The 14,733-nt window shown below is 43.9% G+C and overlaps 2 protein-coding genes across 5 annotated transcripts; both read left to right on the top strand.

Annotated features, from left to right (window-relative positions):
* Window positions 1-4,478: 4,478 nt before the first annotated feature.
* LOC124707702 (probable splicing factor 3A subunit 1) lies at window positions 4,479-7,111 on the top strand. Its single transcript, XM_047239371.1, has 3 exons — window positions 4,479-6,536; window positions 6,629-6,973; window positions 7,052-7,111. Exons 1-2 carry the CDS (start codon window positions 4,479-4,481, stop codon window positions 6,896-6,898), a joined length of 2,328 nt encoding a protein of 775 aa, XP_047095327.1. The 3' UTR covers window positions 6,899-6,973; window positions 7,052-7,111.
* Window positions 6,980-11,433, top strand: LOC124707703 (pre-mRNA-splicing factor SPF27 homolog). 4 transcript variants are annotated; one of them, XM_047239374.1, is made up of 9 exons: window positions 6,980-7,149; window positions 7,268-7,291; window positions 7,404-7,440; window positions 8,993-9,168; window positions 10,038-10,121; window positions 10,432-10,501; window positions 10,587-10,720; window positions 10,794-10,852; window positions 10,958-11,433. In XM_047239374.1, the coding sequence occupies exons 4-8, from the start codon at window positions 9,002-9,004 to the stop codon at window positions 10,849-10,851; spliced, it is 513 nt and encodes a 170-aa protein (XP_047095330.1). In that variant the 5' UTR covers window positions 6,980-7,149; window positions 7,268-7,291; window positions 7,404-7,440; window positions 8,993-9,001; the 3' UTR covers window position 10,852; window positions 10,958-11,433. The 4 variants fall into 4 exon arrangements, with proteins under 4 accessions (XP_047095330.1, XP_047095328.1, XP_047095329.1 ...); XM_047239372.1 differs by having other exon boundaries at window positions 7,268-7,321; XM_047239373.1 differs by having other exon boundaries at window positions 7,268-7,321; window positions 7,404-7,481.
* Window positions 11,434-14,733: the final 3,300 nt, after the last annotated feature.

Here is a 14,733-nt window from a genome sequence, read left to right as displayed (position 1 = left end):
AAATCTTAATGTAAAATTCTTAAGACTACATAATAATAAAAAATCTAACAAATTTTAAGGTTTTGAAATCTGCGGTATTCACTTTTTTCAGATCCAAACATTTTTCATTTTTTGTGTAGCCTAGAATACAAAGAATTCCACATTAAGATTTTGCAGTTGTTAGCATCTATCATTGGCAACATCAGGGCTTTTCTTTTCAAATTTTTGTGAAACTTTAAAATATAATTTTAAGTTTTTTTTTAAATAAAGGGGTAGACTTAGCTCAACCTTCACCAATAGTTAGACGTTGAGATTTTGTAGTTCGTAGCATCTATCATTGCCAACATCAGGATTTCTCTAGATTTTTGTGAAACGTTCAAATATAATTTTCAATTTTTTAAAAATAAAATACTACATGTAGCTGGACCTTCACCTGTTGTTTCCATCTTGCACACACACCTTCCATAGAGCTTTGACGAAAGATATGCAACAATGAAGCATGATAATAGAGTAAAACGCAAGATGGACAATATGATCGGAGCCCTTCTTCCATCTTACTCTTCTCCTCAAGGATCGCTGTGGTATCTAGGGATTGATTACATGCTTTTTTGGAATTTAAAAGCGGACTTCCATTAAACTGGCACAGCTAAATTGCTGTCCAAAATAGTAGCAATACAAACGGGAGCAGAAGCATCCCGAAAGGAGTCAGCAGACTCAGAGGTTGCTCCCAGCTTTGCAAGCTCATGGACAGCATTGTTACAGTTCCGGCGACTAAAAGAGAAACTAAAATAGTCGAAGTTCAGGATACAGAGGCTTCTAGCTTCTACAACTAACACTCCGATACTTGATTTGTCATAGTCTTTGCTCTTCAGACCCTGGACCAGATTTGAGGCATCAGATTCGAAGACAACCCGGCTGGCACCAACTCTGCACGCACCGTTGATTGCGGCCAAACAGGCCACAGCCTCCGACTGCAAAGCACTCCCCAGGTTCTTCGTCTTGCCCGCACCAGCAGCAATGAAAAAGCCCTCTTGATCACGGATGACAAAGCCCCATCCCCCGTCTCCAGAAATAGCGTTAAAGGAGCCATCGAAGTTGATCTTGACATAATCATCAGGAGGCTTTGACCACTTGTGATTGTCAGGTGGTTTTGCTGGCTTCTCTGGCTTCCGAAGAGACATGAAGTCAATCAGAAGGCGCTCCACCCTAGAGCAGACAACAGCAGGATCCGGGCTGCCCTCGCCGGCATTGGACTTATTGCGTTGGTTCCACCACTCCCACATGAGGGTGACTGCACGGACCTGAGTAGCCTCATCGCAATTCCAGAGCTCCTGAAGAAGTTCGCGTGAGGAGGAGCAGGAGAGAAGCTTCGCACGGAGCTCAGCCAACCCAAGGATGCTCCAGCAAGTACTGACCTTCTTGCACTTCAGAAAAACGTGCCCAGCATCCTCATTTAACCTGTTGCACACCGGACATTTGGTGTCAAGATCGATACCCAGCTTGTGAATCTTCATGCGGTTGGCAAGGCTGTTATGAGCAAGGCGCCAAATAAACATCTTGATCTTCCCCGGAACATTGAGCTTCCAAATATGATTCCAATCAAAACAAGGCCCCGAAGTTGCAGAAGAGCCAGAGTGCACAGCCTCTCTGCCAGAAAGCCGATCCCTCACCATGACCGCCACTTTATAAGCAGATTTTACTGAGAAGACACCTCTCGGGTCGAAGTGCCAGGCAAGATGATCCTCCGTGCCATCCACAAGGTTGATGGAGAGAATAGCTTTAACATCTTCAGGCTGGAAAAGGCTTCGAATAATGTCCACATCCCAGTCTCCGGTGCAGGGATTGATCAGATCAGCCACGAGAGAGACAGGAGTACGACCTCTGAAGGAACGAGGTCTACGAGTGTCGCCGGTAGGAATCCAGGGATCACTCCACACCTTAATGTTGTTGCCATCGCCCACCCGCCAGATCAGGCCATCCTTGAGCAGGGAAACCCCTTTCAGTATACTGCGCCAAGTGTAAGAGATGCCAGGAGAGGCCACTGCATTGAGAATGGAGCCATCAGGGAAGTACTTTGCACGGAGAACCCTTGCACAGAGGGACTCGGGTTCCTGGAGCAGACGCCACCCTTGCTTCGCAAGCATTGCCATGTTGAAGAGATGCAAGTCACGCAGCCCCAAACCACCCTCACACTTGGCCTTTGAGAGACAAGTCCATCCGAGCCAATGGTGTCTCTCCTCCTCCTGGTTATTCTACCAGTATCGGCAGACCATCGAACTGATGTCATCGCAGAAAGTCTTGGTGATGTCAAAGCAAGACATAGCATAAGTGGGGATAGCCTGGGCCACGGCTTTGATAAGGATTTCTTTCCCCACTCTCGAAAGGAATTTCTCCTTCCAACCTTGGATTTTCTTCCAGATTCTTTCCTTGAGATAATCAAAATCCGAGTGATAGACCTGCCCAAATGGACCGGCAGGCCAAGATAACGATCCGAGAAAGCTTCATCCACAATGTGAAGAATCCCTTTGAACTTTCTTTTGCAGCAGCGGTGGTGCCCTTGCTGAACATAATGGCTGACTTCTCCTTGTTCACCATCTGGCCCGAGGCGTCCTCGTACAGATCCAGAATGTCCCTGAGCTTTTTTGCACTTGATTCATTTACCTTTAGGAAAATGAGGGAGTCATCCGCGAAGAACAGGTGGTTGATGCGTGGTGCAGCAGGGCAAACTTGCACTCCATGCAGCGAGCCATCCTCCTCGGCCTGTTTGAAAAGGGCAGAAAGTCCCTCGGCACACATGATGAAGAGGTAAGGGGAGAGGGGGCAGCCCTGGCGCAGACCACGTTGCGGGATGATGACATCAGTCAGATTCTTGTTCACCTTGACTCTGTAAGTGACAGAGGTGATACAGCTCATCACCAATTGCACCTATTGGGGATTGAAACCCAGCTTCAACATCATATTATTCAGGAAACCCCACTCAACGCGGTCAAAAGACTTGCTCATATCAAGTTGGGATTGATTACATGCTGACCTTGGGCTGGCGGGAGTACTAGCTGCTAGATCAGTCACTCCTTCTCAATCATGTAGGCGTTCCTTGCACCGTACGGTTTGCTTCATCAAGGCATCCTTGATTAACTTGAATGTTGGGGCACATCCTGTACTAATCTTAAGCAAAGCACACATGCTGCTGCTTAAATCATTTTAACACCTGGCTTCACATGCTATTTTACTGTCGCGTGTAAATTATATGAGTGAACAACACAATGATCTCATGGAGCACACGAGATGATTCTCGTTCGAGGTCCGCCCCTGCTTTTTGAAGCTTTCATTATTTATTTTGAAAAGGTGCAACCGGAAGCAAATTTGGTGCACATGAGCATCAGTGCTCTCAGTTTTTAAAATATTTAAAAATTGAATTTCTGCATTTTCAAAAAATCATCACATTTATTCCATGAATACATACACATATTCTGAATATTCATGCAAAGTTTCGGTAGAAATTGCATTGTATTTTGAGCTACAGAAAAAAAACAAATTTGTGGCTACGTATAGAGGTGTATATTCGTCAGAAATTTGTCTTTTTTGTATAGCTTAAAATATAACATATTTTTCTTCAAAATTTCTATCGTACCTTCAGAATGTTTATATGTATGTGGGTATTTAATTTCATATTTTTTCAAATCCAAAAAATACGATTTTTAAAAATCAGGAGCACTGATGCTCATGTGCCAAATACACTTTTCGGGTGCAACCCAATCCGAAACAAAACTTTATTATCTCTGTTAGGAAACAACGTAATACTTTGTTTTGTCTATTATGGCAAAGCTTTTTTATCTCTCTTATTCAAAAAGGTTAGAAAAATATCTTGCGAGAGTGCCACGAATAGCTATTTAATTTTGTATCATGCCTAATGTATGTTGTTACAGTAAGGATTTTAAAGGGAAGATGGCTTTGCTGATCCGCAAAGCTAAAAGGAAAGCAAGTGTGGGCATGAAGAACTAAGTGTCTTGCTTTTCTTAGTTTAAAACATTATTTAGTTCCTTTTTTTCAGAAGCTTACCTCTACCCTAGTTTCATTCCATGTGTATCGATGAATCGGCATTGTCTCTCATGTTGCTCATACTCTCGTCGTGCATCAATCCCACCTCGCACGTTGCTCTCCAAATAAAGGCGGGGTACTCTAGCGCCGGGTTCAAGCTCCCCTTTAAACGCACTTGGGAACGTAGTATTACCCGTTAAACCTCTAGTAGTGGTTTTATCACTGTTTAAACAATCACTTACATTCGTTCTGCCTTGTTACTCTTTGTTCCACTTTTTTCTCCTCTGAAGCCAGATTGCAGTGGAATGTTTGGTTTCGAAGAACATTTAGTATTTCGATGGCTAGATTTTTTTTCCTAATAATGGGTTGTCAGAAGACCATCGTTCTCGTTTCCGATCTAAAATCCCGTCCGGTCGCCGAAACCCTAGAGCGAGGCCGCCGCCGCCGCCGCCGCCGCCCACATGGGAGCCCCCACGGTGGCCCCCATGCCCCTCCTTCCCGCGCCGGACGGCGACGTCGACCGCCAGGAGCAGCTTCAGATTGTTCTCTCGTCCGCCGCCGTCGCCGCCGCGCCCGCGCCGACGGTGGCCACGCACACGCGCACCATCGGCATCATCCACCCTCCGCCCGACATCCGCGTCATCATCGAGAAGACGGCCACCTTCGTCGCCAAGAACGGCCCCGACTTCGAGCGCCGCATCGTCCAACTCAACCAGGGCAACGCCAAGTTCAACTTCCTGCAGCCCTCCGACCCCTACCACGCCTACTACCAGCACCGCATCGCCGAGATCGCCGCCCAGCCTCCCGACTCCCAGCAGCTCCCGTCCGACCCCGCCGCCGATGGCTCGGATGACAAGCCCGACCACTCCGCGCCCTTCCGCGTGGCGCCGCCAACCAAGGTGCTCGTGCCGCCCAAGGCGGAGCTCTACACCGTGCACCTGCCCGAGGGTATCACCGGGGAGGAGGAGCTGGACATCATCAAGCTCACCGCGCAGTTTGTGGCTCGCAACGGTAAGAACTTCATGACTGCTCTGGCCCAGCGCGAGGCCACCAACCCGCAGTTCAACTTCATCCGCCCCACCCACAGCTTCTTCACCTTCTTCACCATGCTCTCGGATGCCTACTCGAGGGTGATGAGGCCAGATGAGGGCGTGCCTGCGCTCATCAGGGACCTGCGGGAGGGGTCCAAGGACCTCACCACCGTGCTCGAGCGCTGCCTCAACCGGCTGGAGTGGGATCGGTCGCAGGAGCAGGCTAGGCAGCAGGCAGATAATGAGGTTGAGCTGGAGAGGATGCAGATGTCGATGATTGATTGGCATGACTTTGTCGTCGTCGAGACGATTGAGTTTGCAGATGATGAGTACGAGGGGCTTCCTGTACCGCTTACCCTAGAGGAATTGAAGCGCCGCAAGAGGATGGAGACCTTGAGAGAGGACGACGATGAACCCGCGGAGTTAGCTGAACCAGCTAAGGATGATGCGATGGAGATGGATGATGATGAGATGCAACTTGTTGAGGAGGGAATGAAGGCTGCAAGGCTCCAGGAGAATGAAGGAGGAGCACAAGTTATGGTCACTGGTGATGATGAGCCACCTATGAGGATTGTCAAGAACTATAAGAGGCCTGAGGAGAGGATGCCTGCGGAGGAGAGGGATCCCACCAAGGTTGTTGTCTCACCGATAACCGGGGAGCTCATTCCGATCAGCGAGATGGAAGAACACATGCGCATCTCGCTCATTGACCCCAAGTACAAGGAACAGAAAGAAAGAATGATGGCCAAGATTAAGGAGACCACACTTGCTCCTGACGATGAGATCTCTCGTAACATCATTGGTCTTGCGCGCACAAGGCCTGATATATTTGGAACGACCGAGGAAGAGGTTTCTAATGCTGTCAAGGCAGAAATTGAAAAGAAGAAGGACGAGCAGCCAAAGCAGGTTATTTGGGATGGTCATTCTGGTAGCATTGGTTGGACTGCCACTCAGGCAATGTCTATGGGTGGTGAGGAACAGCAATTTGATGCTTCCAATGTGCGAGGTCCAGCTCCACTTCCTCAGCCTGGCATGTCGTTGCCCCGGCCTCCTCAACCACTTCCTCTGATTAATGTTCCCCGATTTACACCAAATCCGATGCCTTATCATATCCACCCCCCGCCTCATCATATGCAAGGAGTTCCACATATGATGCCCAACATGCACCAACCTCCACCACCAGGTCAACAGCAGATGATTAGAATGACTGGTCCCATGGGTCATATGCCAAACAGTATCCCTCCTCCTCCAGGCCATACTACCCAGTTCATGCCTGGTCCACCACGGTTCCCTATGCCCCCGCCGCCACACATGCAGACCATGCCAACAATGGTCAACCCCATCGGAATCCCCCAGCCTCCACCACCTTTGCCTCCTCAACCACCTGCTGAGGAGCAGCCACCTCTACCTGATGAACCAGAACCTAAGAGGCCAAGAACAGATGATGCTTCTCTCATTCCAGCAGAGCAGTTCCTTGCTCAGCATCCGGTAATGTCTCTTCTCATCTATTTCTGCACTAATTACCTACTTCTCTTTCTTATTATCTGGCATGGTAATGCTAACATATCTGTTTCCTGCAGGGCCCTGCTCGCATCTCGGTTTCTGTACCCAGCCTTGATGAAAGAAACTTGCAAGGCCAAGTTTTGGAGATCCCTGTCCAATCTCTCTCAGACACCGTCGGCAGTCTCAAGGAGCAGATTGCTGGAGAGCTGCAGCTTCCTGCTAATAAGCAGAAGCTGAGTGTTAGGACTAGTTTCCTCAAAGACAATCTTTCTCTTGCTTATTACAATGTTGGCCCTGGGGTTGTGATCAATCTAGCTCTGAGGGAGCGTGGTGGGAGGAAAAAATGAGCTTTTCTTTCCCCAATTTACTCATAGGGCAACACTTACAACCAAGCTTCAGTGGCCATCATGGAGATCCTTTTGGTTGGTTCCTGCCTTGTGGATTCTTGTATTGTGCTTTTTATAAATTCAGCACTGTAATTTGCACTATTTATTTCGCAGACCTGCCTATGTTTTATGGATATGATTACATATTGTTGGAGGTGTGTGTGCATGATGTTACTTGATGGAGCTATACTTGATATTACACCAGGGTTCAGGTGCCCACCATAGCTTCTCCTGTTCAGTCTTCTAAGATCTTTATAGCATCAAAGTGCACAAAGCTTCTTCCCATGTTATGAGATGTTCTCTTGAATGAATACTTGTGTGTTACTGTAGATGCTGCTGCACTGCATCGTAAAGGTACTATCTTCGAAATGCTTATAAAGAAAGGTCTGTGTAAAGCTTATGATTGTAGGTCTAATTAAATTAGAATTGTGGGTGATGTCTCTGATGTTCAAAATTTTGTTGACAGAATAGCATGGCTTTCATCAGAGATCTCACTGCTGCTGGTATCTTATAACACATACCTTTTTGTTAAGGACTTAATTCTGTATGCACTGATGGCTATATTTTTATCTTCATTTTGCCTGGTTCATTAAGATTTGCATAAGCTCATGCAGAACCAATTTGCTGTATGCTAGTATGTTAGCCACCTTTGTTGGCTACTGTTGATATTATTAGTTTCTGCTGTTGCATACTTTCACTAGTAAACTTGTATAGAAAGAAGCCATTGAATATCCCGTGCCTTTAACCTTGCTGAAGCAACAGGAGTAATCTTACCACAGACGATGGATAGTAATGTCTGGAGGGAAAGGCTAACTGCTTAAAATTATTGTGGTATACTTTCACTACTAAGCTGGTATCGAAAGCAGCCATTGGATATCCTGTGCCTTTAATTCCGCTGAAGCAAACGATGTATTTTTTTACCACAAATGCAATGCAAGCACTATGTCATCCAGTAAAATATTGATGCCTTCTTAGGTTGTAATGTTTCTCTGAAGGCCAATATTGATTTGCTTAATGGAACATGCTGTTACAGAAATGCGTATATTGTGAAAACCATACCAAAAGCTGATACATTAGCTTAGTCCTTGTTCTGTATGTGTGAAGCTATACTTAGGTAATCCGCACCGATGTTGACCACACTAGCTTAGAGAAATATGCTAATATCAATAACATGGGGCATACTCTGATGGATTTATTTCAGAAAAACTTATACGTACTAGTTGAACTGCAGTTAGATTGGAAGGACATTCTCACCTTGAAATGAACAGTTTTATTTACTGTCGAAAATAGATGTTTTTTAGTTTCATTCACATACAACATAACATGTACATACTTCATACCATTTTTTTTTAATTTACTTTTTGCTATATCCCTCAAAATGAGCGATTTCACTATCATCAAGTTAAGATAACAGAGCAAAAAAATCAGGTTCAGCTGATCGCCTGCAAAGGGTAACTGCCATGGTGCCATTACTAAAGGACCCAAACTAAAAGTGTTCAAGCCTAGCTTGTCCTCTGTTAATTGTGTGTGTGACTCTGTAATGCCACTGCCAGCAAGCAATTAAAACACAGTTTGTTGGACATGTTGCCTAAAAACAGCAGGCAGTATTTGCAAACCAAAACCAGCTCTGAACTACATATATTTTGGACCAGTTCTGATTTTCCTTTGATGAACACAACTAACGATTAGTTTAGGTAGCTAGGCTGTTAGGCGTTGACACAACAATTTATTCATAATTTGCAGCACTTGGATCTCTGGTAGCAGTTGAATGCTAACTTGTTAAGTGTTTCATATGTGTCAATAAAGCCACATCCCGTGCATAAGTTGCATATATGATGGCACTTAACACCTACATGTGTTTATAAACTGTAAATCTGTTGCACATTTTCTATGTACATATGCGGATCTATTAAATGATCAGTACTTTTCTTGTGAAAGATTATGTCAATAATGTATAACTGGAGACTTAAGACTCACATGTTTTAATTATTTGGATTTTTTATTTGTCGATGTAAAATCTGTCAGGTTCTCATTTAGCAATTGTTTTTGTTTTAGGATCATCCTATGCTTGCGAAAGAGTATGAACGTGTTAGAGCAGGCAAGCCACCTGCTACCATAGAGATGTCCCGCTATGGTTTGGAGCCACCCCCAGCAAACAAGAGGAATGATGTTGCTGCTTGGAGGCAGGCTCTACGGAATGCTCAGAGCCAACTGCAGCATCAAATTATAAGGTAAGGTGGTGCATTTTGAATAATCACGTGTTGTGAATCAACATTTCTTTAGAGAAGATAGACAATTAGCTGATTGGCAACTCTAAGTGGCCTTCTAAGGCAGCTTGTTTATAACAGTTTCAGTTTATGAATATGAATGTTGTGTATTTGTGAAGTCATAAAGCAAATGAGCTCCTGTAGTGATTTTTTTAGTGCTGTGGTCAGGATATTCATGGAACCTTTCCCCATACAAAATGTCATTTACTAATAATAAGCTAAACACACTGGGCATTGAATTAGAATTGTACTGTGAAGTTCAAGCAGTATATTGCACTTAGCTGCATTAGAATATTACATTATTACGTTGATCAACATCTTGTTGTATCATGCCCTGCTGACCATTTTTTTAGTAATTAGTTATCACCAAAGTTTTCCATTACTATAATATCTTGTAAGCTATCTATGCTGTAAAAAATACAGGTTATAATATGTTCAAATAAGAATTTGATTCAAAAGGCAGAACTATTAACAGAGTGTTCTCCAGTTTGTTGAAATGACAAGCAAAATATTGTTGCGATGTAAGAGCTATTTCTTTCATATATATACTATTTATAGAATGGAAGGTAGCACAGTGCTCGTAGTTGTATAGAGTAATAGACATACTATAATAACCATATTGTTAACAATTCATGCTCCAGTTTTAGTTTAGTGGTTTTGAGTGTTATATAGAAGTCTTTGAATGATTTAGCTTCAGTTGTGCTATGCATTTTATTTAGGAATTGCTGTCTCTTTGTTTCACCATATGCATATGGTTCTTATCAAGTTATCATGTGCTATTGCTTTCAAACATACTTCTTTTATCCTTTTTTGAAATGAAGTTAGTATTACAGGATTGAGAATCTGGAGCTTATGCTGAAGCACGGTGTTGAGGTTTGGAAGCTCCAGAACAGGAAAATGGAATCGGTTTTGTCTAGGTAATTTGTTCTCACCAATGTCCTTGACAGTGTTGTATCACTTTGATTTCAGTGCTGTGCATATCGTCCTATTTTCCTTGAATTTCGTTTGACATGGTTCAGTTTAGTGTCTGCGTTATCACTTATCAGTACTGTTCTATGTCGAAGGTGACTAGAAACCAATATTTCTGTAGGCCGGTCTCACCTGTGTGATGCATCAGTGTTAGTGCAAGCACTTGCTTGTACATGCTTTATTATTGGGCATGCATGCCAGCTTTTCAAAAAGTTGATCACCAGCTATGACTCACTGTGGTAATCTGATACTCTGCAGGATGCAAAAGATGGCTTTGGAATACAACGAAAAAATAGAAACCGTCAACCGTGAGAGGAAATTTCATCAGGTAGCAAATTGTTGATCTCTTGTCCTAAATTTGTACCAATATGCGTGTACTTTGCAGTTAACTGATTATTATTATTTTGGATCAGCAAAACACTGGTGGGCAACTCCATGCATTGACAGTAGAATGGCAGGAACTGTGCCAGAAAAATATAGCTATTCAAGCTGCCTGTGTTGATCTGCAGAATCAGATTGATCAGCTTAAACTTGAAGCTAAAGAACAGTACGATCTCCCTCCCCTGCTCTCGCTCCCCCTCTCTCCCTCTCTTTACGAGCCCTGACAAACTCTTTCACAGGGGAATGCTAGTGGATGACAGCAATGGAACTAATCTGCAAACATCAGAAGGGATTTGAGGTACCGATCTCTATTTTGTTTTTTGAGAAAATTGCAGTATCATTCAATTTGTTTTCCAGTTAATTTAGGTGTCATGACGCAGAATTTCATTTCTGCTGTTGACAGGTTGAGATGTTTCTAGACACAGATGTAGGAAGGAAGAAGCTGTGATGACCCTGGTTCCATGAGATGTCTGCTAGAGGCTCCATTAGCCACCGTGCTTACTTGACCTGCAACTGTGAGTTCCGGATACAAATCCAGGTACCTTGACAAATCCCATCCGTTGACTGTACATGGTGGCATGTGCTGGTGAACACCTGGTAGAGAAACAGCTTAAACACATGTAGTGTTGTGTGGTGGATTGTTAGTGTTATGTGGCAAGAGGAACAGAATGCCCATCTTATTTGTTCATTGCAAATGGACGCTGACTTTTCTGGGTGTAATTGTACGTTTTGACATTGAATTATGAGCTGAATCTTTGGTGCTTCTGCCCTGAAATTGCCTGTTTCGACGGCAAATGTAATGGGAGTTGTTGCCGTTTGGGTTCCTGGCCTATGTTCGTGGAGACTTTATGAGTCAAACCAGTGCCCTTCTATCCAGTATCAGAACGTATTTTTTCTATAAAAAAGTGTGCTAGACTGAGTTGTGCTTAATAATAAAGAATTGAAAAGAGTATAAACTCTACATTCATCTAGTTCCCCATTGATTTATTTGGAAAAATAAAATCCCTTTGAAGATTAAAGGAGTCCTGATATGTGCACAAAAAGGTGATTCGGAACTCTGGATAATCTATTGACATAAAAAAGGAAACATATATTCCAGAAAAGTAAAGAATTGTACATGTGATTTCAGAAATGTAAACAAGAACCACATATTTATGCAAGGACGGAATCACACAGGCTGTATGTGCTTAGTGCAAAAGCAGGAATCGTACAGCAACTCATGATTCATGAATGAGATATGAGAAACCATTACAAGTGCATAGCAACAAGGCATGACCTAGTTCCCAACATATATAAAAGGATCTCGTGTTAGATATCTTAATAGTGTTCCCATACCAACTTATATTATATTGTGAGACATTGGAGATAGCCAAATTTGTGTACAGTATGTTTCCTGCCATATGGTGTTTTCTGACCGTAAAGGCCCATGGCAAGCTGTGTATCCATCATCTTCCCACTCCAACCAAACAAATGATGTAACTGGTGATGTAAATCCGGAGGAGGAGACCGAAAGGGTTTGGTAATCAGTGAGCCGTAGCCCCTTACTGTGAACGTGGGGATGTTCATATCGTTGTCGCAAAACCATAGTGTAGTGGAGTCGTCCCACCCGCGGACCACAATCTGGATTGATCCACCTTGTTGTTAGAATAGTACCTCCGTCCTAGTTCATAAAACTTGTGTGTATTTCTAGGTAGTCAATTTGGTTAACATAATAATAATTGTACAACACAAAAGTTACGTTATTAGAAAATCGTAATAGATTGTGTGAGTTTATAAAAATGGAGCGATCGCAGGTTATAGTTAGCCTCAAATTTTGCAAGGGGCAGAATGCCGTACAATTACGTGGTTAGGTTATAGGCCTGAAGATGTCCTTCAGGTGCTAGACCATGACCGTCTTGTAACCTTTCATGCTTAATAAAAAGTTCCTTTTCCCACAAAAAATAATGATATATATTTTATATATGTGCTATAAGAGCATCTCCACCGGCACGCCCCATAGCGATCTCGATAGCGTTTTGGGAACCGGGAGCGAAAATGGGCTCACACCGGCGCGCCCCAAATAGCGCCGGCGCTTTTTCGAGCCCAATGAAGCACCGACAACCCCGTGTTGGCCCCTTGGTGAAGAGCGCGAATCGGGCGCGCCAGCGCCTCGCGAGGCGAAATTTTTTGAGCGTGGGAGCCGCCTGTCAGCCACACATCTCAAAATTATACATCTTTTCCACCAAAACCCCATCCCTTCCACGTTCATGTCTCCGCTGGTAGCCTCCACGTTCATGTCTCCAGCGGCACCCTCCACGTTCATGTCTCCGCCGGCACTGTTGACGTTCGTGCCTCCCCGGCAACCGTGGATCCTGTTGCAGCGATGGAGCTGCGGCCAAGGCTCGTCGCCGATGAGGAAGCCATCGAGGTTGAGCCGCCCTTGACCCCGTTCATCCGATCGGTTGGCTTGGAAGCCGAAGTTGTTTTTTGCAGCCGGAGACAGCGATTCAGTGGCCGTATGTTGGCCCAAACTTCATATTCGAAAACCTATTCAAATTTGGTGGCCGTGTGTTGGCTCAAACTTTAAATTCGAAAACTTATTTGAATTTCTAAGCTTTTGTTTGAGTTTTCAATTCAAATTATCTATCGGGGTTGTCGTATGGGGCGCGCCGGTGTGGGAGCAGCTCCCCCAAATGGAGGATGTTGTGCCGGCGCGGCCCATACGACAGTGCGGGCGCCCCTGCCGGCGACTAAATGGGGCGCGCCGGTGGAGATGCTCTAAGTTGGCTATAGATGACATGACAAACCATTGTAGCCAGCTGGCTACACTATTATTTTTGCTTTTATATTCTCTCTTCTCTTCTCTCTACTCTAACTAGATAAGAATATAAGTATTTTAATTCTTATAGCCAGCTGACTAAAATTTATTGGTGATTTTGCCCTGACATTTCCTCTTTCGACGCAAATGTAATGGGAGTTGTTAGCATTTGGCCTCCTGGCTTATGTTCGTGGAGGCTTGACGAGTCAAGCCTGTTCCCTTCTATCCAGTATCATAACGTTTTTTTTAAAACGTGCTAGACTGAGTTGTGCTTAATAATGAAGAATTGAGAAGAGTCTACACTCTACATTCATCTAGTTCCCAATTGACGTATTTGGAAAAATAAAATCCCTTTGAAGATTAAAGGAGTCCTGATATGTGCACAAAATGGTGATTCTGAACTCCAGATAATCTATTGACATAATAAAAAAAGAAACATATATTTCAAAAAAGCAAAGAATTGCACATGTGATTTCAGAAATGTAAACAAGAGCCACATATTTATGCAAGGACAGAATTACACGGGCTGTATGTGCTTAGAGCAAAAGCATGAATCGTAGAACAACTCATGATTCGTGAATGAAGATATGAGAAACCATTACCAAGTGCATGACAACAAGGCAGGACCTAGATGACTTAACCCATCCCAAGTTCCCAACAGATATAAAAGCATCTCGTGTTGTCTCAGCGTGATATTTTAATAATGTTCTCATACCAACTTATATTATATTGTGAGACATTGGAGATAGCTAGCCAAATTTGTGTACATCATGTTTCCTGCGATATGGTGTTTTCTGACCGTAAATACCCATGTCAAGCTATTTATCCATCTTCTCCCCAATCAAACCATACAAATTCTGTAACTGGTGTTGTAAATCCGGAGGAAGAGACCGAAAGGGTTCGGTAAATAGTGAGTCGTAGCCTCCTACTGTGAGAAGATGGTTATCCTAATTAGCGAACGTGGAGATGTTCAGATCGTTGTCGTAAAACCATAGTCGAGTCATCCCTCTCGCCGACGAAAATTAGGTAGATCCACCTTGTTATTTTTTTTTGAAACGGGCAAAAAAACTTTTGTCTTATATTGATATAGGAGAAGCAAACAGGTACATGGCAAGAACCATAAAAAGAAAAAAAGGCGGACCAAAAAACCGCCCAAAAAACAACTCAGGTAATCAAGTCCGCAAGGCTCTTGGCACCTGCCAGGATCCAATCTTTTCCTTCTTCCCTGATCTTGTGCATAACGATCGAAGGCATCGAAGACTTGTTGAAAACGCGCTCGTTCCTCTCCTTCCAAACCTCCCACGTGACGAGAATAACTGCAGATCGCAGCCCTTTGGGAGAGGAGGTAGTGGTCGCTGTGATGTCCTGCCAATAATCAATGA

This window comes from Lolium rigidum, chromosome 4 (genome assembly GCF_022539505.1).
Source record: "Lolium rigidum isolate FL_2022 chromosome 4, APGP_CSIRO_Lrig_0.1, whole genome shotgun sequence".
NCBI lineage: Eukaryota > Viridiplantae > Streptophyta > Magnoliopsida > Poales > Poaceae > Lolium > Lolium rigidum.
The sequence above is the reverse complement of the archived record's forward strand: the minus strand, read 5'-3'. Positions and strand labels throughout refer to the sequence as shown.

What these genes read in the sequence shown, in the direction of transcription:
- LOC124707702 (XM_047239371.1), top strand. Translation starts at nt 4,479, where the DNA reads ATGGGAGCCCCCACGGTGGCCCCCATGCCCCTCCTTCCCGCGCCGGAC. An exon ending in AGTTCCTTGCTCAGCATCCG is followed by an intron (nt 6,537 to 6,628) that starts GTAATGTCTCTT and finishes TGTTTCCTGCAG; the next exon opens with GGCCCTGCTCGCATCTCGGT.
- LOC124707703 (XM_047239374.1), top strand. Translation starts at nt 9,002, where the DNA reads ATGCTTGCGAAAGAGTATGAACGTGTTAGAGCAGGCAAGCCACCTGCT. An exon ending in CTGCAGCATCAAATTATAAG is followed by an intron (nt 9,169 to 10,037) that starts GTAAGGTGGTGC and finishes TTAGTATTACAG; the next exon opens with GATTGAGAATCTGGAGCTTA. An exon ending in AAACTTGAAGCTAAAGAACA is followed by an intron (nt 10,721 to 10,793) that starts GTACGATCTCCC and finishes ACTCTTTCACAG; the next exon opens with GGGAATGCTAGTGGATGACA.